Raw genomic sequence first — 20,083 nt, forward strand, 5'->3', positions numbered from 1 at the left:
CTGCGCTTATTTTCATCAACTTTCCGTTCCGCCGGCATCTAGAACGTAAACAGTAGATTTTGAACCAAAAATGATTTTTTCGCTGTAATTTAAACTCTACTCCTTTCATCAACACTGTTATCAACCGCAATAATTCTTACAACAACATTATTTTACTTGCTCACTGCTGCTATTCATGCGAGTAGAATACAGTTACAGGCGGTCCCCGAGTTACACAGTTATTGGGGACCGAAAACGGTTGCAAAATACCGCGTATCTCGAATTTCCGCGTAAATCGAATCTCTTGATTTCCAGCCAAAATTTCACTAAATGTCGTATAATTTTGATCGTAAAGGGTGATTATAGCAAAGTCATCAATTATTTTATATGATGCTGACTGAATATAAAAGTGAATATAACCTCTTGAAATGGTTTTTAGCATAACTCAAAATTAGTTTATTCAAAAAACTGTCCAATTTATAAAACCGCGTATCTCCGAATCCGAGTATAAGAGGTACCGTGTATCTCGGGGACTACCTGTATTCGCAATGTTTGTTGATTCCCTAGCAAAACATCAATGGCAGGCCCAAAGGGCCTGCCACCAGCTTACGGGAAAGTTCACTGACATGTCCTGGGGCCTGCCAACAGGCTGATCGTGTAAGGTTATTGTTATGTTCCTTTCTTTCTTCGGTTATAGTACAAATAGAGGTACACGCGTTTTTAACATAAAACGAAACGTTGAACTTTTTTTTAACGAAACGAAACATTAACATGAAAGACGTTGTTCTAACGTAAAACGCGGACTGTTCCCGTCGTTCCCTTTTCGTGCGCTTTCCTTGATTTGCCAGTTGCCAAGTGCCGGCGTGTTCGCCGATCGACCCCGTTGACCGCGCAAACGATGACCCGGAAGGATTGCACGCACACATCAACCGATGATCGCTCACGCGCCAACGGTGAGTCACCAGTAGCAATCCATCTGGTCCAGGTTAGCTCATAACAATTATTTTAGTAGTTCAGTGGAATATAGAGCATTTTTACAAAGTTTTTCATTTATTTTATTTTACGAAAGTAAGAGTTTATCAAAAATGCGACGTAACATGTACACAGTAGCTTTAAGTTGTTCAGAATACCACATCTACATGTAATATGTCTCATCGAGTATTCGATTTCACACCACGCACAAAGCGTATATTTCATACATTTGACGCAACTTTAACCTGTCAACAATGTTTTTCGTTTTGAGGAATTTTTAAAATAATCTTTCTAAAAACTAACAACGGCTTGAACCTTATTTTTGTTATCAGTTATCGTTTGTACGGCCCTGGTTAACATACAAAACTTAATTTGACATCTTTTTTGTATATCTCTTTTTGGCCGATAAAATTCATCAAGCATTTAAAAATCTTAAGTTGTTTATATGTTTATATTTCATAAAGATATTTATTGATTTATGGTACAATGAAACGCATTGAAAAACTAATTTATTGAATTTTCACTTGCACTTGTTATTCTTCAGTGGTTTTTCTTTAATTCCCCTTGAAAGCATGCTAGCTTGTGAATTTGGTGGCGAAGGTTACCCAATTTCACACTTTTATGTATCCACACCCAAACAAACACGTGAACGATGTTTACTTTCAATAGTAACCTTACTTGGACATGAAAGATCCATCAAATCTAGAGCATTCTTCCACAGATCACTCTATTACATGGGAATTTCGTATGATAATCGTGTGGACTTGCTAATTGATCATCGCTAATCATTATCGTCTTTGTGATACGATTATTCGAAGTGCGAAACGAAATTCAAGTGCGGCGCTCAAGCAGATGGAAACTGTCGCTATGGCTGTTGATAAATGTTCAATTTAGTCTTTAGTGTAACCTCGGCCAGATCAGACTGCTGCATTATATTTTTCATTTGGTGTATAGTGAAAATCAAAACCAGGTGATAGGGGCTGGTTTTGCTCCTTTACATAGGTATTTACTGAAAAAGTGACAAGTGGCAAATTAATAAATAAATGTTGATATTATATAAACAGGACATTAAGACATTTATAATATTTTACCCTGAATGTGTAGTGACGATAGAACTCTGGTTACTTGCTGTTATTATAAAGACTTTGACGTCTCGACTTAATTCGTCTATAGCTAAACTATGGTTACATTACCAAAATAGCAAAAATAAGTGTACTCATGAAACTTAGTCCTGTATTTCAAGATTGCGCTGCACATTACGCATGAGGGTCCGCATTACTCCGGCTGCATGCTTATCTTAGTGATCTAACATTGGGGCCTTTTTCGTTTTATGTTCGTAGGCTGAAATTTCAGCCTGTCAGCTGTTGCAGTTTTGCAGTTGCAGTGCAGTTTTCGAGCAGCTATCTGAGTGGGTATAATATAGAGGTGGGCTTATTCCAAGGTGTGTGTATTTAGAAGGCTGATTTTTATTACTCCTGCTTTTGCCTGCTTGGGTTTCACCCGTCCGGCCAAAAAGTGACGTTCAAATTTGGTTATAAAAAACATGTTTTGAGACCACCTGGACTACATACACTTTGATTATAGATTCCACCACCTGATCTCTGTAATGCTCCTTGGGATTAATGAAAGCACCACCTTGTTTTGCCATTTTTCCGAGAAGGTGTTCGAATCTAATTCTGAAATAAGTCTTGAAAGCTTGTATAAGCCGACAAGATCTTGTAGAGCATTGCGAAGACCGCACTGAACCAGATATCAGATCACATCAGATTCATAATCGATAGTTAGATTGTTAGTGGGACGTTGAAAAAGATTATTAAAAATGATGTGCGGCCTGAATTGTTACTTGTCGGATAAAAATTGTTGAATTGAATTTATACGAAAAAATCTGAAATTTCTCTTTAACCCTATTCCAGGCAACCGGCTACCCCCTTATTTCTCTGATTCTAGGAATCCGATTGATTTGAAATTTGGAATATGTGTGTAAACCACAGCGATAATTCTCTGGATTTTTTGGCGTTAATAATAACTAACCTGGTTTTTGATAATAACTAACCTGTTTTTTATAATTAATTTTTAAAATAATATGCTCTTAAAAGCTGAAAGGTTTTGTTTGAAGAAAAAAAAAATCAAAACGTAAAAAACATTTTTTCAGCACTCTACAAACAAATTCACATCGAAACGGATCTAAAGGCCGGGCTGCATTGATCGTACTCCGTAGTGTGATTTTTGTGAACGCCGAGTGGACGTTTATCGAAATTACGCAAGTGAAAATCGAAATTACACTAGCGAGTACGGACAATGTCCCCCGGCCTTAAGAATTGAACATTTCGTCTATATGATTTAGCTAAAAAGGATCCCACTTTGATGCTCTACTCATTAATTCACACTGTAATATGTTACGCCAATGCTGTGCAATCCTTATCCACGGGGTTTTAAGCTAAATACAGTTTTATTACAAAATATGAAAAATATCACGCGGCACCCATGAACACACTTAAAAACAGCATTTGTAATGCCGTTTCATCCGATCTGATATGCCAAAAGTGCCAAATAATCTGATATTCAGCCAATACATATCAATGGGTCTTTATCACATTCATGTTAATTTTGAGCCAAGATTTCAGCGCACACTTCATGCAGCTTAATGCTGTGTAGTAAAGCTTTGCCACTTGTTTAGATTGCTTTTATCACAGATTTGTTTGTCAATCAATATGCAAGAAATTCAAAACAAACTTGTAATACAGACATCAAACATGGTATAACAATCGAGTAGCAAAGCGTACTGGGTTGTTACTAATTTGCTTTGTCATTTAATCTTTAAAATGAACATATTATCAAGCATATACAGAAAATGTGTTCTATAAACAACAATAAATAACAATCCTTGGCGACTTCAGTGTTGCTATGTTTAATCAATCGATCTGCCACATTATTTGTCACCAACATGTTAAACGTTACCTAAAAGAGATTTGTTTATGGCCCAACGCTATGGGTGATCCATTATTAACGTTACAACACACTTAGTGATCATAATTTTTTGATATATTTTATAATTCTATTCCACTGCAGCCGTTAGGGATAGGTCAGAAACGCCTTCTATTAATAATCTATTAAGAACTGGCGGAAGATGCGACATCCACGGAACTCGAATGGAATGATGAATCCGGCTTACAGTCGCGATCCCAACGACACTCCGGAACCCACGGGGGGTCGACGATCGCGATCAAAAATATCGCAGGTTATCGTTGCCCGACCACATTACCAGCAAGAGGATCTGAACAATGCCTTTAACTACTTCAAACCAAAGTCTAACTTCTACCAAGAAGCTCTGGAAAGCATGAGAGAGATGGACACGAAAACATGCCTTACTGGACTTTTCCCGATCTTCCAATGGCTTCCGGAGTACTCATTTCCTAGTGATTTCATTGGAGATCTTATCAGTGGATTAACGGTTGGTGTAATGCACATACCGCAGGGAATGGGCTATGCACTTATAGCTAACATGCCACCAATCACCGGAATCTACACGGCATTCTTTCCAGTGTTTATTTATTTCCTATTGGGTACCTCAAGACATAATTCCATGGGTGAGCTTACAGGCATACAATGCTATTTACAAAACAATGTAACAAAACAATGTGTATCAAACATATACATATATCTTACCCTACACTACTCAGGTACGTTGGCGGTAGTTTCGATTATGACTGGAAAAGTTGTTTACAATCACTCTGGGGAGGGTTCAAACTTCACCAATTTGGAGGTCGGAACTGCGTTATGTTTTCTTGTTGGCATAATACAGGTAGTACTAGTGTGTTAACTTAGTTAAAACGTGAAAACACTGTCAAACTAACGTCTTACATCTTTTAGCTAGTAATGTGTCTGCTTAGAATGGGTGCTGCTTCATTTTTACTCTCTGAAGCTTTGGTTTCCGGATTCACCACGGGGGCGGCAGTTTATGTCTTTACATCTCAAATGAAGGACATACTAGGCGTAACTCTGCCTCCGCTGGGTAGTAAGTTTGAAATCGTTTATGTAAGTTCTCCTATACCTTAACAAGTTTTGAATATGCTAACAAATCATTGTGATCCTTTCGGTCCCTTTCTAGACTTATTATGAACTCGGAAAAAAAATACCTGAAACTAATCTTATAAATTTGGCGATAGCTGCAGTTGCTATAATCATACTTTTGATCAACAATGAAATAATAAAGGTTTGTTTTTTTTTGTTCAACTACACATACTACACACGATTAATTGATGAGCTTTTTTTAACTGAATAATGTTTCCATGTTCCAGCCCCGCCTTGCCAAACTTTGTATCATTCCCATTCCAATTCAGCTTATTCTTGTTATTGGTGGAACTTTGTTATCGATACAATACAACCTAAAAGAAAATTATGCAATAAAGGTAGTTGGAACAATTCCTCAAGGATTGCCAGGTGAGTGAATTTATTTCTGCCCAGCTAGGCAGAATAACTCCTACGGGGACAGATTTTCCTTCTGAGTGGAATGCCCCAAAAAAGATTAAATATTCGCTTCTATAGTCTCGTGCTTTAAGGCCAACGTGAATTTTATGCCCAACATAATTGTATTCACTTATTATTTAATTATAAAAAATTAATTGTTGGTGGTTGATTAAAAAATGTTTACTTGAGATAATATTAAGCAGGAAGAGTTGTTTATACAAGTAATGTAACTGTAACTGTTTGATAATCGTTTATTAATTAAAAGAAGCAACACATGCTAAAAATGTTAGCATTTGGTTAGGTCTTTCTCAAATGATATAATATTCAAGAAATTTATTAGTTCCTCTAAATTATTTTGAAAATTTTAATAACCTGTTAACTCTGTTACTTCCAGCGCCCAAGCTTCCGAACTTCGACATATTACCAGAAATCCTCACAGAAAGCATCACCGTGGCTGTAGTCGGCTATACTGTATCGGTTTCTTTGGGAATAATATTTGCTAAGAAGGAAAATTACGAAATTGGCTTCAACCAGGAACTGCTAGCACTCGGGGCGGGCAACGTATTTGGGTCATTTTTTTCGTGTTATCCCTTTGCAGCGTCTCTTTCACGTGCAGCTATCCAATACCTGGCGGGCGGAAAAACGCAAATAACGGGTCTCATCTCATGCAGCTTGCTTGCGGTGGTGCTTTTGTTTGTGGCATCATTTTTCCAGCCGTTGCCTCGCTGCATTCTCGCCAGTATTATCGCAGTTTCTGTGCAAGGTTTATTGATGCAGGCCAAAGATCTTCCAAAGTTCTGGCGTCAAGGTTTTTTCGATGGTGTTACTTGGGTGCTCACGTTTATATCGGTGGTATTCATATCGATTGATGTTGGACTACTGGTCGGATTTGCTCTAAGCGTTTCAAGCATCTTTTTCCGTGCACTCAGGCCGTACATGTGCCAGATGGGAAATGTTCCCAACTCAGATGTATACTTGGATATAACTCGCTATGAAGGGGTGCGTTGTAGCTTAATTGATCTCGCGTTTAAAGCAGGAGCTTTATTGATCGGAGTGTTTCTGTTTTTGTTTTAATTATTTTTCCAGCTGATCGAACATCGTGGTATTAAGATCGTACACTACAGCGGAGGGCTGCACTTTGCTTCACGTGCCGTATTCAAAAGCAACATCTGCCAATTTCTAAATATCAATTTGACGGAGGAGACTAAGCGTCGCAAATCCCCCAACTTTATAGAAGCGGACGATGCCATCAAATATCTTATATTGGACTTTACTGCACTTAGCTATATAGACCCGTCGGCCATCTCCACCTTCAAAACGTTTGTTAAAGATCTGGAGGTAATCGATGTACAAACGCTTCTTGCAGGCTGTTCACCGCTGGTGTTTGAGAAGATGAAGAAATGCAATTTTATTGGTGGAGAGGAAAACTACGTTCGCACTTATCCCACTGTTCACGATGCGGTACATTTTGCCCAGAAACAACTGAGATTACGGGCAGGAGTATCGCAAACGATACAAGAAGTACGTCTGTAAAAGTTGTATTACTAATTTCATAGTTTTTGATTATACATTTTCATAGTTGCAAAATTGGTTGTCTTGCGAGCGCAATGTGGTTGAGCATGGGGGCGTAATAAAATTGTTATTAACCAATGTCAGTAAATAATCAATAAAAAAATTAGAATAAATGCCAATACAAATTAGTCGATTTAAAAGAGTTGATTGAAGCATGTTTGCATGCATTACAATATCACACTGAAGCATAAGAAATTTTATATGAATAATTTTTGTTACATAAATATTATATGTTAGTATACATATTGTGATGATTTATTCATTTACTTCGGTGTTGTGGACTCAATATTTGCACTCTTAGTTGTCGATTACGTGGCTGTGATTGTGCCCGAAGGATGGTCCTCCCTTGAATTTTAACGTGTTGATTTTTATGTGTTCAAATCGCAATAAAAATTGTTTAATAGTGATCGGATTTGGTCAGTTCAGCTCATCGATATCACAAACTCCAGACGAGGAAAAAATCCTATGCGAATTAAACAAAGGATCAATACCACAAAAAAGCCAGAGTCATATGGATCAATGATTGAAAGCATCATAGAAATGGGGTCATCGTACTCAAGAAACTGCAATAAAAAACCGACTAACAAAATAAACATTGGGCTCTCTCATGAGTGCCTGCTTAAGTAAGTTCTCCGATGTTTTAGTTTTTTCTGATGTAAACTGAGTGATGTTTTATTATCAAACCAATGGAAATATCAAAATTTAAAGTATGTATCGTATCAGCATCATCAGCAGGAAATATTCAACCTTAAGAGTGGATTACAACAATCATAATTTGAATTAGATTGTAAATAAACAAAACCACCTTTATGAAAATCCATAGATCTGGTCAACGCATTGATTTTATTTCATAGACGTAGTTCGATTGAAGTACAGTAGAATGTCGATTATCCGGGCAGCTCGGGACCGGACGGTTACCGGTTAATCGATGTGCACGGATAATGGTCCAAGAAATGTCAAATTCATATAAAAATTATCAAATTCACTAGTTTTATGATTAATTCACTTTGAATTAATCGATTAATCGTTTGTAGAATATTATTTTATTCAATAACTATAGGTTTGGCAACTTTTCATGGGCAAACATGAATTTCGAAAATACCACTAAACACTACAGAGTTGCACAAAAAAACTGGTTGCCCACTTGACTATCGCTGCAAATGTTCGCCGTACGTTTGAACAGCTGTCACATTTATGCGCACGGTTAAGCCGCCCGCCGGTTAATCCGCCCCCGGATAATCGACGTTCTACTGTAATAAAAAACTAGATTTCAGTTAGTTTAAACAGATCTTGGTTTTATGGAGATTCCTTGGTTTTATGGAGCTGTAGAACTAGAGATCGCGTTGCACTGCCTATTGCATTTTGGCAATTGCTTGGTTTTAAGCGGTTGCCTACTTTAAATCATTTTGGACTTTATGGACCATAGGATTATTTACTGACACGCGGGACGAGTTTTCCCAAACAAAACCTGAAGGTAGAAGAAGCGTTACGTTTCGTGTCTCAGGACTTCGTTGACATTTCATTACCTTCTTTTACAATAGATGATGTACGTTTAATGATTTCAAAGCTGAAGCCTCTGGACCCGATAATATTCCGGGAATAGTGATCATTTGTATTATTTATTCTTTTTATCAATTGCATTGTTAACGCTACACTTGACTGCCCGGTTCTAAAATACGCGGAAGACGTTAATATGTACTTTCCTGTTCGTAGCTCTAATGACTGTCTCCGATTACACGGCTTTCTATGTTTTTAATCTTTGGTGCTCCTTAAACTGTTTGTCACTCAACGTCAGTAAGTGCTCAGTTATGTTTAGTTATGTTCTTTCTTACACTTCATTGCCTCGTTCTGAAACTGTTATACGGACGTCACACGAAGCGTAAACTTTGACGTAAACTAGGTTTCAGCCATACAACCCTATAATCTTTTGACAGGAAGTTTACGATCTACCATATAAATCAAGCGTAATCAAGCTTTTTGAGTTTACGCCTCGTGTGACGTCCGTTTTAGAGAATGTAAAATTAAGTATTATGCTAGACACGAAACTTTAATTAGCTAACAACGTTATTGCTAGGGCTAACAGGACTCTCGGACAAACAGACAAAAGACGTTATTGCTAGGGCTAACAGGACGTATGGACATATAATTCAGTTTAAAAATCATTTTACAGTTAAAAAATCACTCAAATCATCACTGTAATTGAGTACGCTTCGGATGCTTGGTTTCCGGAGCAAGTTACTCGAATTGAGAGGCTTGAGAGGATTGAACGAAAATTTACCCGTGCAGTTATTAAGCGGTTTCCGTGGACAAATAACGATGTACTACCATATTATCGCACGAGATGTCAATTGCTAGACCTTGAAACTTGAAATTTTTATGTTTAAATTGTTAACTGGAAGAATTGATGCACCCCTATTGCTAAGTAATGTTAATTTGTATGTCCCTATTACGCCTTTAAGAACTCGACAATTTTCAATGACTGATTTTCTTTACCGTCTTTTCTGTGCTAGGGATCCGTTATTATTGATGTATAAGAATTTTAAATGTCATTGACTTGTCCTGTCTAAAGAGGCAAATGAGGCCAATTGGCTCAAAGTCTCTATAAAATATACAACTTGTCCTTTAGTGTCCCGAAATGTACAAGTGTAATACGAGATTAAATTACGTCTAATTTTAGGAGTCCATAGTTTATAAGACATTAGTTGTAATTGAGTATGTAGGCCACTGAGGCTTGATACCTCAATAATAAATAAATAAATAAATAAATAAATAAATAAATAAATAAATAAATAAATAAATAAATGAATAAATGAATAAATAAATAAATACATATATAAACTAATAAATGAATGAATGAATAAATAAATAAATAAATAAATAAATAAATAAATGATAAAATAATTAAAGAAGTAAGTCAATAAATCAATAAATAAATAAATAAATTAATGATTAATATATTAATAAAAGAATAAATAAATAAATAAATGGGAAATAAGCGACCGTTAGGGACTTGGAACAATTGTCAACTCGTGCAACTTAGAATGGTAAAGCCTAATGAATTGAATGTTGCGGCGGGACGCGTTTGGCCCGGTGGCTGGACTTTGCCGACCGCAGGTTTAGGCAAATGCGAGCTTTACCTAAACCTGGTTTAATTGAAAACTATTGCTAGGAAGATCGTAAACTTTATGATGTGCAAGTGTGTGACATATATATTGACGAGTGCAGTAGATTTATTGCCAGTTAATTTGAACATTTTGTTCGTGCTGAAGAATATTTAAATCAATTTTTTAATTATGACCGATAAAATCTAGTATGAAATGTCTAACATCATGAGCAAAGAAACTCTTTCTAGAAATATATCGATAAAAAATCGTTTCGCATTTTTTTTTTTGCAGCAATGTAAGCAGTAGCGGTTGACTCAATCAGTGATTATGAAAATGAATGAACAGAACAGAACTACAATTTTGTAATGAATAATTAATATCTTCCAATATATTAGTAACATGAAGACACTTTTCATTTTTTTCTTTATCCTAGCACATACCGTTCCACCGTACAGAAAAACGCCTACGGGGGAAAAAAACATTTGCTTGAACAAAATTAAAATAACAAAATCTTTTGAATATTCAGAATGTAAAACGTCCTTTATAGGTTGACGGGCAATAGTTAAATGTGAACAATGTGAAATAAATGAAACATATAACAAATCTTTACAAATTTAAAGAAAACCGTTAAGTAACGTGATCATAGAATATTTTATATTGTAACGTATGTATGACATACACAAAATATTATGATATAGAAGTAATGGTAAATCATTATTCAATAACTAATTTCGGATGAAAGCAACCTAATTCAAGCGATGTCTCACATCATCAACAATTTATTTCTTGAGTTCTTTGCGCCGCACATACGTTTTCGATCGTTTTCACATTTCTTTACACTCGCTCCCAATTCACTCTTTAAATCATTCACAAACTTTGGTTATGCATAAAAGATAAATATCATTAGCACATGCGCTAAGTTATTTCTGCTCCTTCATACAATACTAGCATTACTTTCACTTCGGTAATGCCTCGGTATTATGTAGAATAAATATATCGAGCTTTCTGATCTGTTGCTTTGTGTATAATTTATTACTCTCTTGTCTGACTACCTAATTAGGGTTGCGCTAGTTTAACATTCTGTTCTATAGGTTCACACATGGTAACACATTTCGATTTAGAAAACAAGTTTCACTTTTATTGCATAGCTTAAACAACAATTCAAAAAGCAAGAAAAATGGTTAATTGAATAATAAATGTAATTCATATAAGTGATGTAGGTGCAGTTAAATAAAACCAATAAATGTAAAAAAGGTTAATTTAAATTAATGTTGTTACCAACAAATCTGAATCGCAACAGTTGGTAAATCTTTCATGTAGCTCATCTGTCATAGTACTCATCTGTTAAAAAATAGCAGAAGTAAAAGCATAGTAGCAATACAAATATGCCATATTTTCGTTTCCTCGATTGACTCAAAATGGTATAAGTATAGTTAAAAACGATACGGATTCCCATGTTCAATGGCTATTTTATATTGTTTTACCATTTCAAAATAGATTTTACTACAAAGCAAATTCGGCTGAATAGTGAATAGGCTGAAACCTTACTGTTAGATTTAGGTAACACTGACCAGGTCTTTATATGATTCAAAACATATTCTAAGAGAAAATTTCTAGCTTACAGTAAAGTTTACCGTATTGTTTATAGAACAAAGCATCAGTGCAACACAGCAATTGAAAATCAATATTTTTTATTTGTTGCAATACATCAATGAACATTCTAGAATACAACGCACACATTAATCTGATTCACTCAAAGTTTTAACAAACAAACACACAGCATCTAAAATAAACGCTAAAATCATAATAACCGTTTCATGAATTACACCCTATAGCAAGGACTGATGAACCGGTTGTGTGGTACTAACAAGTCTAGGAAGCCTATATAGGCCAATTCAGTAGGTGATCATCCAGAAAAAGTAGAACACCATCATGCAGTGTGCAATTTAGCAAGCTGTACATTAATGGGGTTTGTTTTTAATTTCTCACAATTGCTGCTCACACTTAAAAGTGCGAGCATAAATAAACTGCTGTTTGGATATGTAAAAAATTATCTTAAATGTTGTAAACTGAGTTCCATTTCACGTTTTCTAACCATAACGTTTCTTCCAATCGAGCAACAAACTTGCCACATTTTTCCAGCATGTATATAAGCATATGTATCTGTAGAGCGGAAGTAATCGGAGTAAATTTTTAATCCAATATCCAGAATGTAAGAATGTTTAACATTTACATCAATATACCAATATTCTCAAAAGGTATGATCAGGTTGGATATGACCTATATTATATCACAATTTTACTGACTTCACTACTACGCTATGCTACATCAACAGCCAATATAATCTTTGTGTTCCTGTATCCTTCGTATTTCTTGTGTTTTTTGTTTGGTTTCGATTCAGTTACAGTTCTCTAGCATACAAGCTTGCAGTTATTTGTTGCTATTCTGATCATACCGTATGATGTTCAAAAAAAAATCATTACGTTAACAAACTAACAAAAATTAAACAAAAAACAAGCTATCACTTAGTACTTAATTAAATCAATCCTTTTAGAGTGCGTCATGCCAAACAATCCATTTTTGAGTGTACAAGTAACGATTAGGATTGAGACAAAAAATAATTTTAAATATTGTACTCCTGACAGCATTTAGAACAATAAAAGTTGGTGTTGATACTACCGTAAAATTTGCAACCCTCTGTACGACATAGCTGATTTTTGCCATAATGGCTGCTGTTTACTGTTGGATGTGATGTTTGCAGTACACTACTTCCACCAACTACACCGATAGAGGAAGAAGATGACGATGATGAAAAAGGATGTAACGATCTTGTGGTTTCATTTGTATTTCCCAATGAGCCATGTGAAGCAACTAATCCGTTATGATTACATGCAAACTGGCCTGTTCCTGTAACTGTGTTTTCTATACCATTAGATACTGGTGGAAGATTTACCACACACATTGCACCAGTACGAGTGTACGGCATGTTAGTGCTGTTAGTAGCGCTGACGACGCTTCCTCCGGGAGAGTAAATAGATGCTACAATGCCACTAGAACTGGAAGTCGTAGAACCGGATGAGGATGGCCCGATGGGTGGTTTGGCACTGGTTGCATATTCAGTACACATACCTGTACTCACATGCTGCTGATGAGGTGGTTTACTTATTTCTTCGTCTCTATGATAATGAGGCTGATGTTGCGACTGGTGATGATTATGATAAAGTTGTTGCTGGTATGAGTGTTGTCTATTAAGCCCACTAGCATTGGATGACTGATCCACACCAGCAATTGTAACAACATTCTTGTAGACCGAGTTTGATGAAGAATGCATGTCTTCGGGTTTGGTATCATTGTAGAAGGTAGATCGTGATAAATACAGTGTTTGATCAAGATCGTTTAAACGCCTTGCCGAAGGTAATTTCTGTATGCGATCGTGTGCATCCATGTCAGCTTCGGCGTAAAATTTGGACTTGCCCGTCCCGTAGCGAAGAGTGTAGTCCGTCGAATCTACGATACATTTTGATGACTCTCTCTTGCATTGCATTTCATAACATTCTAGGCACATATAACTAGTCGCAGCAGTACCGTAATTCAGACAACCAGCATTGATACAATTGACCGGCTCTCCTCCAACCATTCGTGATACTTCTGGACTTTCACTGTCACCAGGATATTCTTCGTGTTCGCGATGAAGCTGACCAACTTCTGCGACATATTTGGTCAGACGTTCAATTTCCTTTCTGTCGCGCATTTTCTCCGCTTCAAGATAACGTTCTTGAGCGCATTCTAGGTAATTTTTGATCATTTCTTCCTGATATTCGTGACGCCGTGATTTTAATTGCGCACACAAAATTCGGAACCGCGGAAGCTCACTGCGAAAATTACTTTTATCATTAAATTGAGATTTTTTACTACTGGCACCGCCCGTAGTACTACCGCTATGGCTATTTTTACTTCCGATACGTGTAATTGAACCAATATTTTTACGCAACTTTCTACTCATTGATTTCCCAATACTACCAAATTGTTTTGCTACACTTTGTAGTTGCTTTGCCGCTTTACTTTTGCTTCCAACATCTTTTCCGCTTACACCCCCAGGTAATGATTGATTGGAAGCTGTCATGGAAGCAACTGCCGAGGACACAGTTGTAACAACGGGTGTCGAAGAAGTTGTGCCGACATTGTGATTATAATTCTCATCGGATGTGAATACTATTTCTCCCTCCGCAATTTTCTTTTCATACTCATCGTCCGAGTAATCGTCGTAGTAAATTTCATCGTCGGGACTTTCGATGCCCGTAGCATGCACTATATCCAAATATTCTTTAAGTAGCGCAATATGTTCACGGTCCGTTAGTATCCAGTTTCCATCACTTCCATCGTACTCGCGCCAGTTGAAATCTTTTCCAGGATCAATGCAAAATTGAATTGGAAGTAATTGATTTGTTTCATCTACAAGGGGTATTAACGCCGGCGGACTATCGTTACTTGCTTCCATAGCTACTAATGCAGAAAAGTGTGCCATATCATAAGCCAGCAGCAATGGGGCTCGATGGCATTCGTTTGACGGTACTTCGAACGGCAAATAAACTCCACCAAATGGTATGGGAGAGAATGCTTCGCCATTAATATCCCTAAGAAACACATCGGAAACCACGATGATGGTGCGTCGAAGAATATGCGCTAGTGCTAGCACATGAATCTCTTCCAAGCTTTCGTAAGTAGCATTTACGTCTTCTCTATCGTGAATCGATGTTGCACTCGCTCCAGCATTCGCAGCATCAAAGTTTTTTTCGATCAACAACGATCGTCGCCGGGAAGGCCCGGTGCTTTTCGAGTTACGTCTTGGTTCTGGTGAAGCAATAGCAACAATCTCTTCCCATTCTTTAGCCCACTCGCTTTCACAGAACACAAACCCGGCCTGCTTGTTGACACGGGTTTGCTGAAATCGCCACCGTCGATACAGTGCTTCACGAAATTCTTCCTTCGATAAAATATCATGCAATGTACGGCGCAGGGTCAAACGGCGATCGTGGAAGCCCCACATAGCGAGTGATGCAGCATGTAGTAAACAGTTGCCATCACCTGTAGTGGCTAATGGCCAAAGTTTTCGACAAGCTCCTGATTCATACCACCAATTCAAACGATTCGTAGCCTCCAATGAGTTAAGAGTAGAGTTTTCAATCAAGTCTTTTTCAAGAAATTTGCTAAAATGAAAAAAATACAACAACATTACAGCTATAATTACACATGTAAACGAGTGGCATTTACTTACCGAAAATCGTCTGTATATTTTGTCAGGTCGGGCAGAGTAAACGTATAGTCTGGTGTATCAATGAAGTTAAGATTCTTGTCATTTTGCTCGTGAATATGAGCATGGAAATCCATCTCAAACTCTTGTCTAGCACGTGAAACTAATGTCACATTTTCCGTAGCACGTGATATTCCTCGTTCTAATTTTTTGCCTAAATGAAAGAAACAGATAAAAAGTATAATTATAATCCATTGAACTGGCCATGCCTTTTTGCATAATCAAAAGAAAAAGCATATTTCTAGCGTTTTGAACATATTTGTATTTACAAATAACATTTCTCTTAATATTGTTAAACTACATTTGTTTCGTGGCTATCATTAATGAATCATTTCAGTTGTTGGTTGTCTAAGAAAAAAAAGAATACATTTATAGACACATGTTACATTTGGCAAATAAATAAGAGCTTCAATGAAGGTTTCAATTTGACTGTTAGCGAAACATAAGATGATAAACAGCATTAGAGAGAAAAAGATGGCGATGTTATTACGAAATATGAAACATACTATCAAAAATGTCTATTGAATCTGCTTTCGTGAGTGTTGGCCTCAGCTGTACGGTTGATGTTTGTAAATCAGTGATGTAGTTCATTCCAATGTTGTTGCCACTCTCATGAATCACATTTCCGAACATAGAAATCCCGATGGAAGACGATGCGGAGTTTTTAAAATGATTGTGCTGTGGATTACGGTGTGATTTCATCGTAGATAGAGACGATGTGGATAGATTTGCCGGTGGAAATTGCATTTGCACGTTTGAAATATTGCTATTACTACTAATTCGGTTACTTTCGCCAAAGCTATCGCTTTTACTGATCACGCTTCCGTTAGTTACGTATGAAAATTGTGAATCGTGAATATGGTGTATTTGTAGCGGCTGTTGCTGGTTGTTGCGTTGGTTTTTACAAAATGTACCCGATGAAAACATCGATGTTGTTGCTGATGGTAGCATTGAAGGAGACGCAGATCCATACGAACGTTGCGTTGATGCGGATGTAGATGATTGTGAATTGTTTAGATCTTCGCTTTCATTTTTCTTGTTGTTGAAATATTCCGTAGTCGAAGTATCTATCGGACGATATGTTGAATTAGAATTATTATAATACCAAAATAATCGCAATACGTATCAACAATGTTCAATAAACACATGAATATACAATGTAATGGATAAAGATGAATAGTTCAAACGGAATTCTATAATGCACAATTCATAAGTGTACCGATAAAAGCGAACTCATGTGTACTCCATAAGCACATATAATAATTATTGGATATACTTCAATAATTTCCTTTTCTTTAAACTGGTTTGATTGATACTAACAAGTGTCGATATGAATCACTGAACACACATAATGTTTTTACTGAAACCAAACAAACTAAAAAAAGGCAACCAAAATATTATTGTAAAACAAAAATGCACCACCACGAATAAGAAATATCTTAGCCATAGATCATAAGTACCATTGTAATCAATTAGCGCTTTCTTCAAATCCCACTCCCAAGTTTTTAAACAGCTGACTGCGTCTTGCGTATTAGCTCCAGTGTGCGTGATGAATTCCGTGACTAAATGAGTGGTTTCCATGTTCATTGTTCGAATTGATTCCTTTTATCTGGCACAAATAAGATACAGTATGGAATGCTATCAACTGATTCAGTCTATAGCTGGTGGGGCAATCACACACGACGATTTGACGATGGCCTCCTCCTCCAACATGGACTGCATTATTCTCAATCAAGCGGTTCATGGACCGGTAACACTTATCGCGGAAGAGTTTTATATTTGCCTCAAAGCAAGATTATTTCTCGTTAGTAATATATTTTACTGATACACTCTACAAAGTGGTATTTTGGCTTATTATTTTTTGGGTTGTACTAGCTGCGATTTAAATAGCAGTAGCCGGAAGAAACGTCGAGAAAGTTGTTTAATTTTGTTGTACTTGTAAAGTGACATCCAGAACGATGTTTAAAAGCAACTAAACTATTTTAACTGTACAATATTTAGAATATTTATGTTTTATTGAAACAATGTATGCATTTTTTCTGAGGCAAGAGAACGAATGAGCAATACCCTCCTATAGTTGTTAAATGGTGAAGTGGCTTTGTCTGTCAGCACACGAAAAAGCTTGAAAAGAAATGAGAAAGAGTTCAAGATATATTAATCATTTAGTGAATTTGCGTCCAATTGAAGCTAAACTATCGAAGACACAACAATACTTAACGAATTATGATCAAAGGTGATATAAATAAAAATGATAAATTAATAAACAATAATCATTAGATTTTGCTTCTTGAAATATTACAATAATTTTGTAAATGGCAAAATTTGCCAATTAGCGAACATGATAGCAACCATTATAAAGCATCTAACAATATTATAATCTTGCACCAATACGTTAAACTATTAAAGATATTTAATATCGCTATTGTGTTTATCCCTTTCTCAACCCATAAATACGTTATAATTTGCATAATTTTACAAAAAAAAATCAGAAATCCATCTTCTTCCTCATAAGGTTTAAAAAAATTAGATTTTCATATTCGAAGTTTGCAAACTATCTCCATGCATTGCAAAAAATTATCTCTTCATTTGTGTGCACAATACTATCGCTTAGTTAAATCCACTTCTTATTTGACTTTGACTTATTTTCTTATTGTTTTTCTTCTGATTTGGCTTAATGCCGGCCTATCCGTCCACGCTGATCGATACAGACGTCCTATCTAGACTTATAAATAAATACCATGCATTTGGATGTTTGATGCTTTTGGGCATTTTAAATAGATCTGAATGGGAATCGAACCGGTCCGCCTTGTAAAAATCGCTTGGATATGCTTGTAAGAACTGGCGCACCTAAAAGTAATTTAAAGTTTAGTTACATATTGTGATAAGTACGTTTACTTTGAGATGACTTATATCTTAGCGATTTGGATTCAAATTCGACGCTTTGCCCGAACGTCAATAAACTAATTAGAATTAGAGTGTACACCGTTGCAAGGTCAATGTGCTAAGAATTTCAATCGTTCAAAATGATATATTTGCGTTTCAAAAATTAAATCATAACAATATTGTTATTGTGTCTAAAAGGAAGCAGAAAACTCAACAGTAGCTAACTGTTTCTTAATTAAACTTTACTGTTGATATAATGTAAGGTCAAACGTTCCTATCATACACAATGCAACACGTACGTAACACCTATTCAACAATCTTTTAAAAGCATTGGAATAGCATCACACTGCAATGAATTCCATCAGCTCAATCACAAAGTTCAAGGCTATCGGCTGGTAATACAGCATTGTTGTAGAAGAAGAGTACAGTCGCGTCGCTGGATTCAAAATCTCTATTAACCAAATGTACTACTACTACAGCATTGTTGTGAATGTTCGAAGCATTGATCAAAGCTACTTGATCAAAAATGTTTCATGCAATGGGAAATAATACACCAATGGGTAAAATGCACCAGTGAACTTTATCTACCGTATCACTTACATTTAATAGAAAATAATAATATTGATTTACCAGCCTAGGTTGCAAAAATTACGACACACTGTTATTGTTTGTTTTGTATTAACATTCTCTCGAGTTAAGATCAGCTCGACTCACTCCGCTTCTCCCGCCCAATGATCTCAAGGACGGGAAGAATTGGCACATTACATTATCCGTCGGTTCCCTGATAGGAATGTGCCATCACATCATTCATTTACTTAAGAAATGCACGCTTCTGGAATGAACAGGCCATGCACGCATTTATCTATTTCCGATATCACTTCCGTTCCGTTTTGCACACAAACATTTGATTAGGTTCAACTCATACTTCTTAGTGTGCTAACAAATTGATGGTGCTGCCATATTACCCAAAAACATGAATCATCTAGCACATATTACGCATTTTGTCTGCCTACAGACGACGGAATTCCGTTTACCTTGGGATATTTATGTACACTACTCCGAATTTTCACTTGTTTCACAACCGATGGCTAGTTGATACACAACACAAATAAACAACTTGCACTAACGCAGTGGTACACTTTTAACATTGCCACGCACAAATTCAGCATAAAACAATACCATTCAGCAAGCAGTCTAGTAGAATGGAGATGAATTATAGATACCGATTGTAGAATTACTTAAATTTGATTCGCACTAGACATTCCGCACGAAAAACTTCGTGTGTGTTTCTATTTTTTTCTTTCTTTGCTTCAATAGTGCTGTGAATCAGATGGCCATGAAATCAAGCAACAAGAGTAAAGCACCCTACTGACGACGGTGTTCGAAGAGTATACAGGTATTCCCTGATGCGCGCTATTAAGGCGGACCGTAGGCAATAGCGTATCTCGAATATTAGCGTAAGTCGAATTTATAGGTTTTCAGGCAAATTATAGCTAAACAAAAGGGAATTTATTTTGCATTTGACATTCGTTGAGTCAAAATAGTACAATTTGCTAAAATAACTGTCAAATTTATAAAATCGCATATAGCGAAATCGCGTATATCGGGGAGTACCTGTACAGACATTTTTCCGCGTACAGGTAGTCCCCGAGATACGCAGTACCGCTTACACGCAGATTCAAAGATACGCGGTTTGCTTAATTTGACAGTTCTTGGCAAAGTGTGCATATTATACAGGGGTTTGCAAGTGACTTTCGAATGTAGACATAGGTTTTCACTGCGTACTGAATTATTT

General features: G+C 36.4%; 2 protein-coding genes across 19 annotated transcripts; one reads left to right on the forward strand and one right to left on the reverse strand.

Moving 5' to 3' along the window:
- The first annotated feature begins 1,841 nt into the window (after positions 1–1,841).
- On the forward strand, positions 1,842–7,118 carry LOC1272696 (prestin). 2 transcript variants are annotated; one of them, XM_061655147.1, is made up of 8 exons: positions 1,842–1,953; positions 4,021–4,538; positions 4,632–4,753; positions 4,822–4,986; positions 5,060–5,164; positions 5,250–5,391; positions 5,813–6,417; positions 6,505–7,118. In XM_061655147.1, exons 2-8 carry the CDS (start codon positions 4,079–4,081, stop codon positions 6,949–6,951), a joined length of 2,046 nt encoding a protein of 681 aa, XP_061511131.1. In that variant the 5' UTR covers positions 1,842–1,953; positions 4,021–4,078; the 3' UTR covers positions 6,952–7,118. The 2 variants fall into 2 exon arrangements, with proteins under 2 accessions (XP_061511131.1, XP_061511132.1); XM_061655148.1 differs by having other exon boundaries at positions 1,898–1,921.
- A 3,737-nt stretch (positions 7,119–10,855) lies between these two features.
- On the reverse strand, positions 10,856–19,649 carry LOC133393022 (OTU domain-containing protein 7B-like). 17 transcript variants are annotated; one of them, XM_061655959.1, is made up of 6 exons: positions 19,323–19,648; positions 18,143–18,252; positions 16,866–17,526; positions 15,912–16,472; positions 15,370–15,559; positions 10,856–15,301 (listed from the first exon to the last, which is right to left on the reverse strand). In XM_061655959.1, exons 3-6 carry the CDS (start codon positions 16,990–16,992, stop codon positions 12,718–12,720), a joined length of 3,462 nt encoding a protein of 1,153 aa, XP_061511943.1. In that variant the 5' UTR covers positions 16,993–17,526; positions 18,143–18,252; positions 19,323–19,648; the 3' UTR covers positions 10,856–12,717. The 17 variants fall into 17 exon arrangements, with proteins under 17 accessions (XP_061511943.1, XP_061511940.1, XP_061511941.1 ...); XM_061655956.1 differs by lacking the exon at positions 18,143–18,252; XM_061655957.1 differs by lacking the exon at positions 18,143–18,252 and having other exon boundaries at positions 18,919–19,648.
- Positions 19,650–20,083: the final 434 nt, after the last annotated feature.

Source organism: Anopheles gambiae, chromosome 3, assembly GCF_943734735.2.
Source record: "Anopheles gambiae chromosome 3, idAnoGambNW_F1_1, whole genome shotgun sequence".
Lineage (NCBI taxonomy): Eukaryota > Metazoa > Arthropoda > Insecta > Diptera > Culicidae > Anopheles > Anopheles gambiae.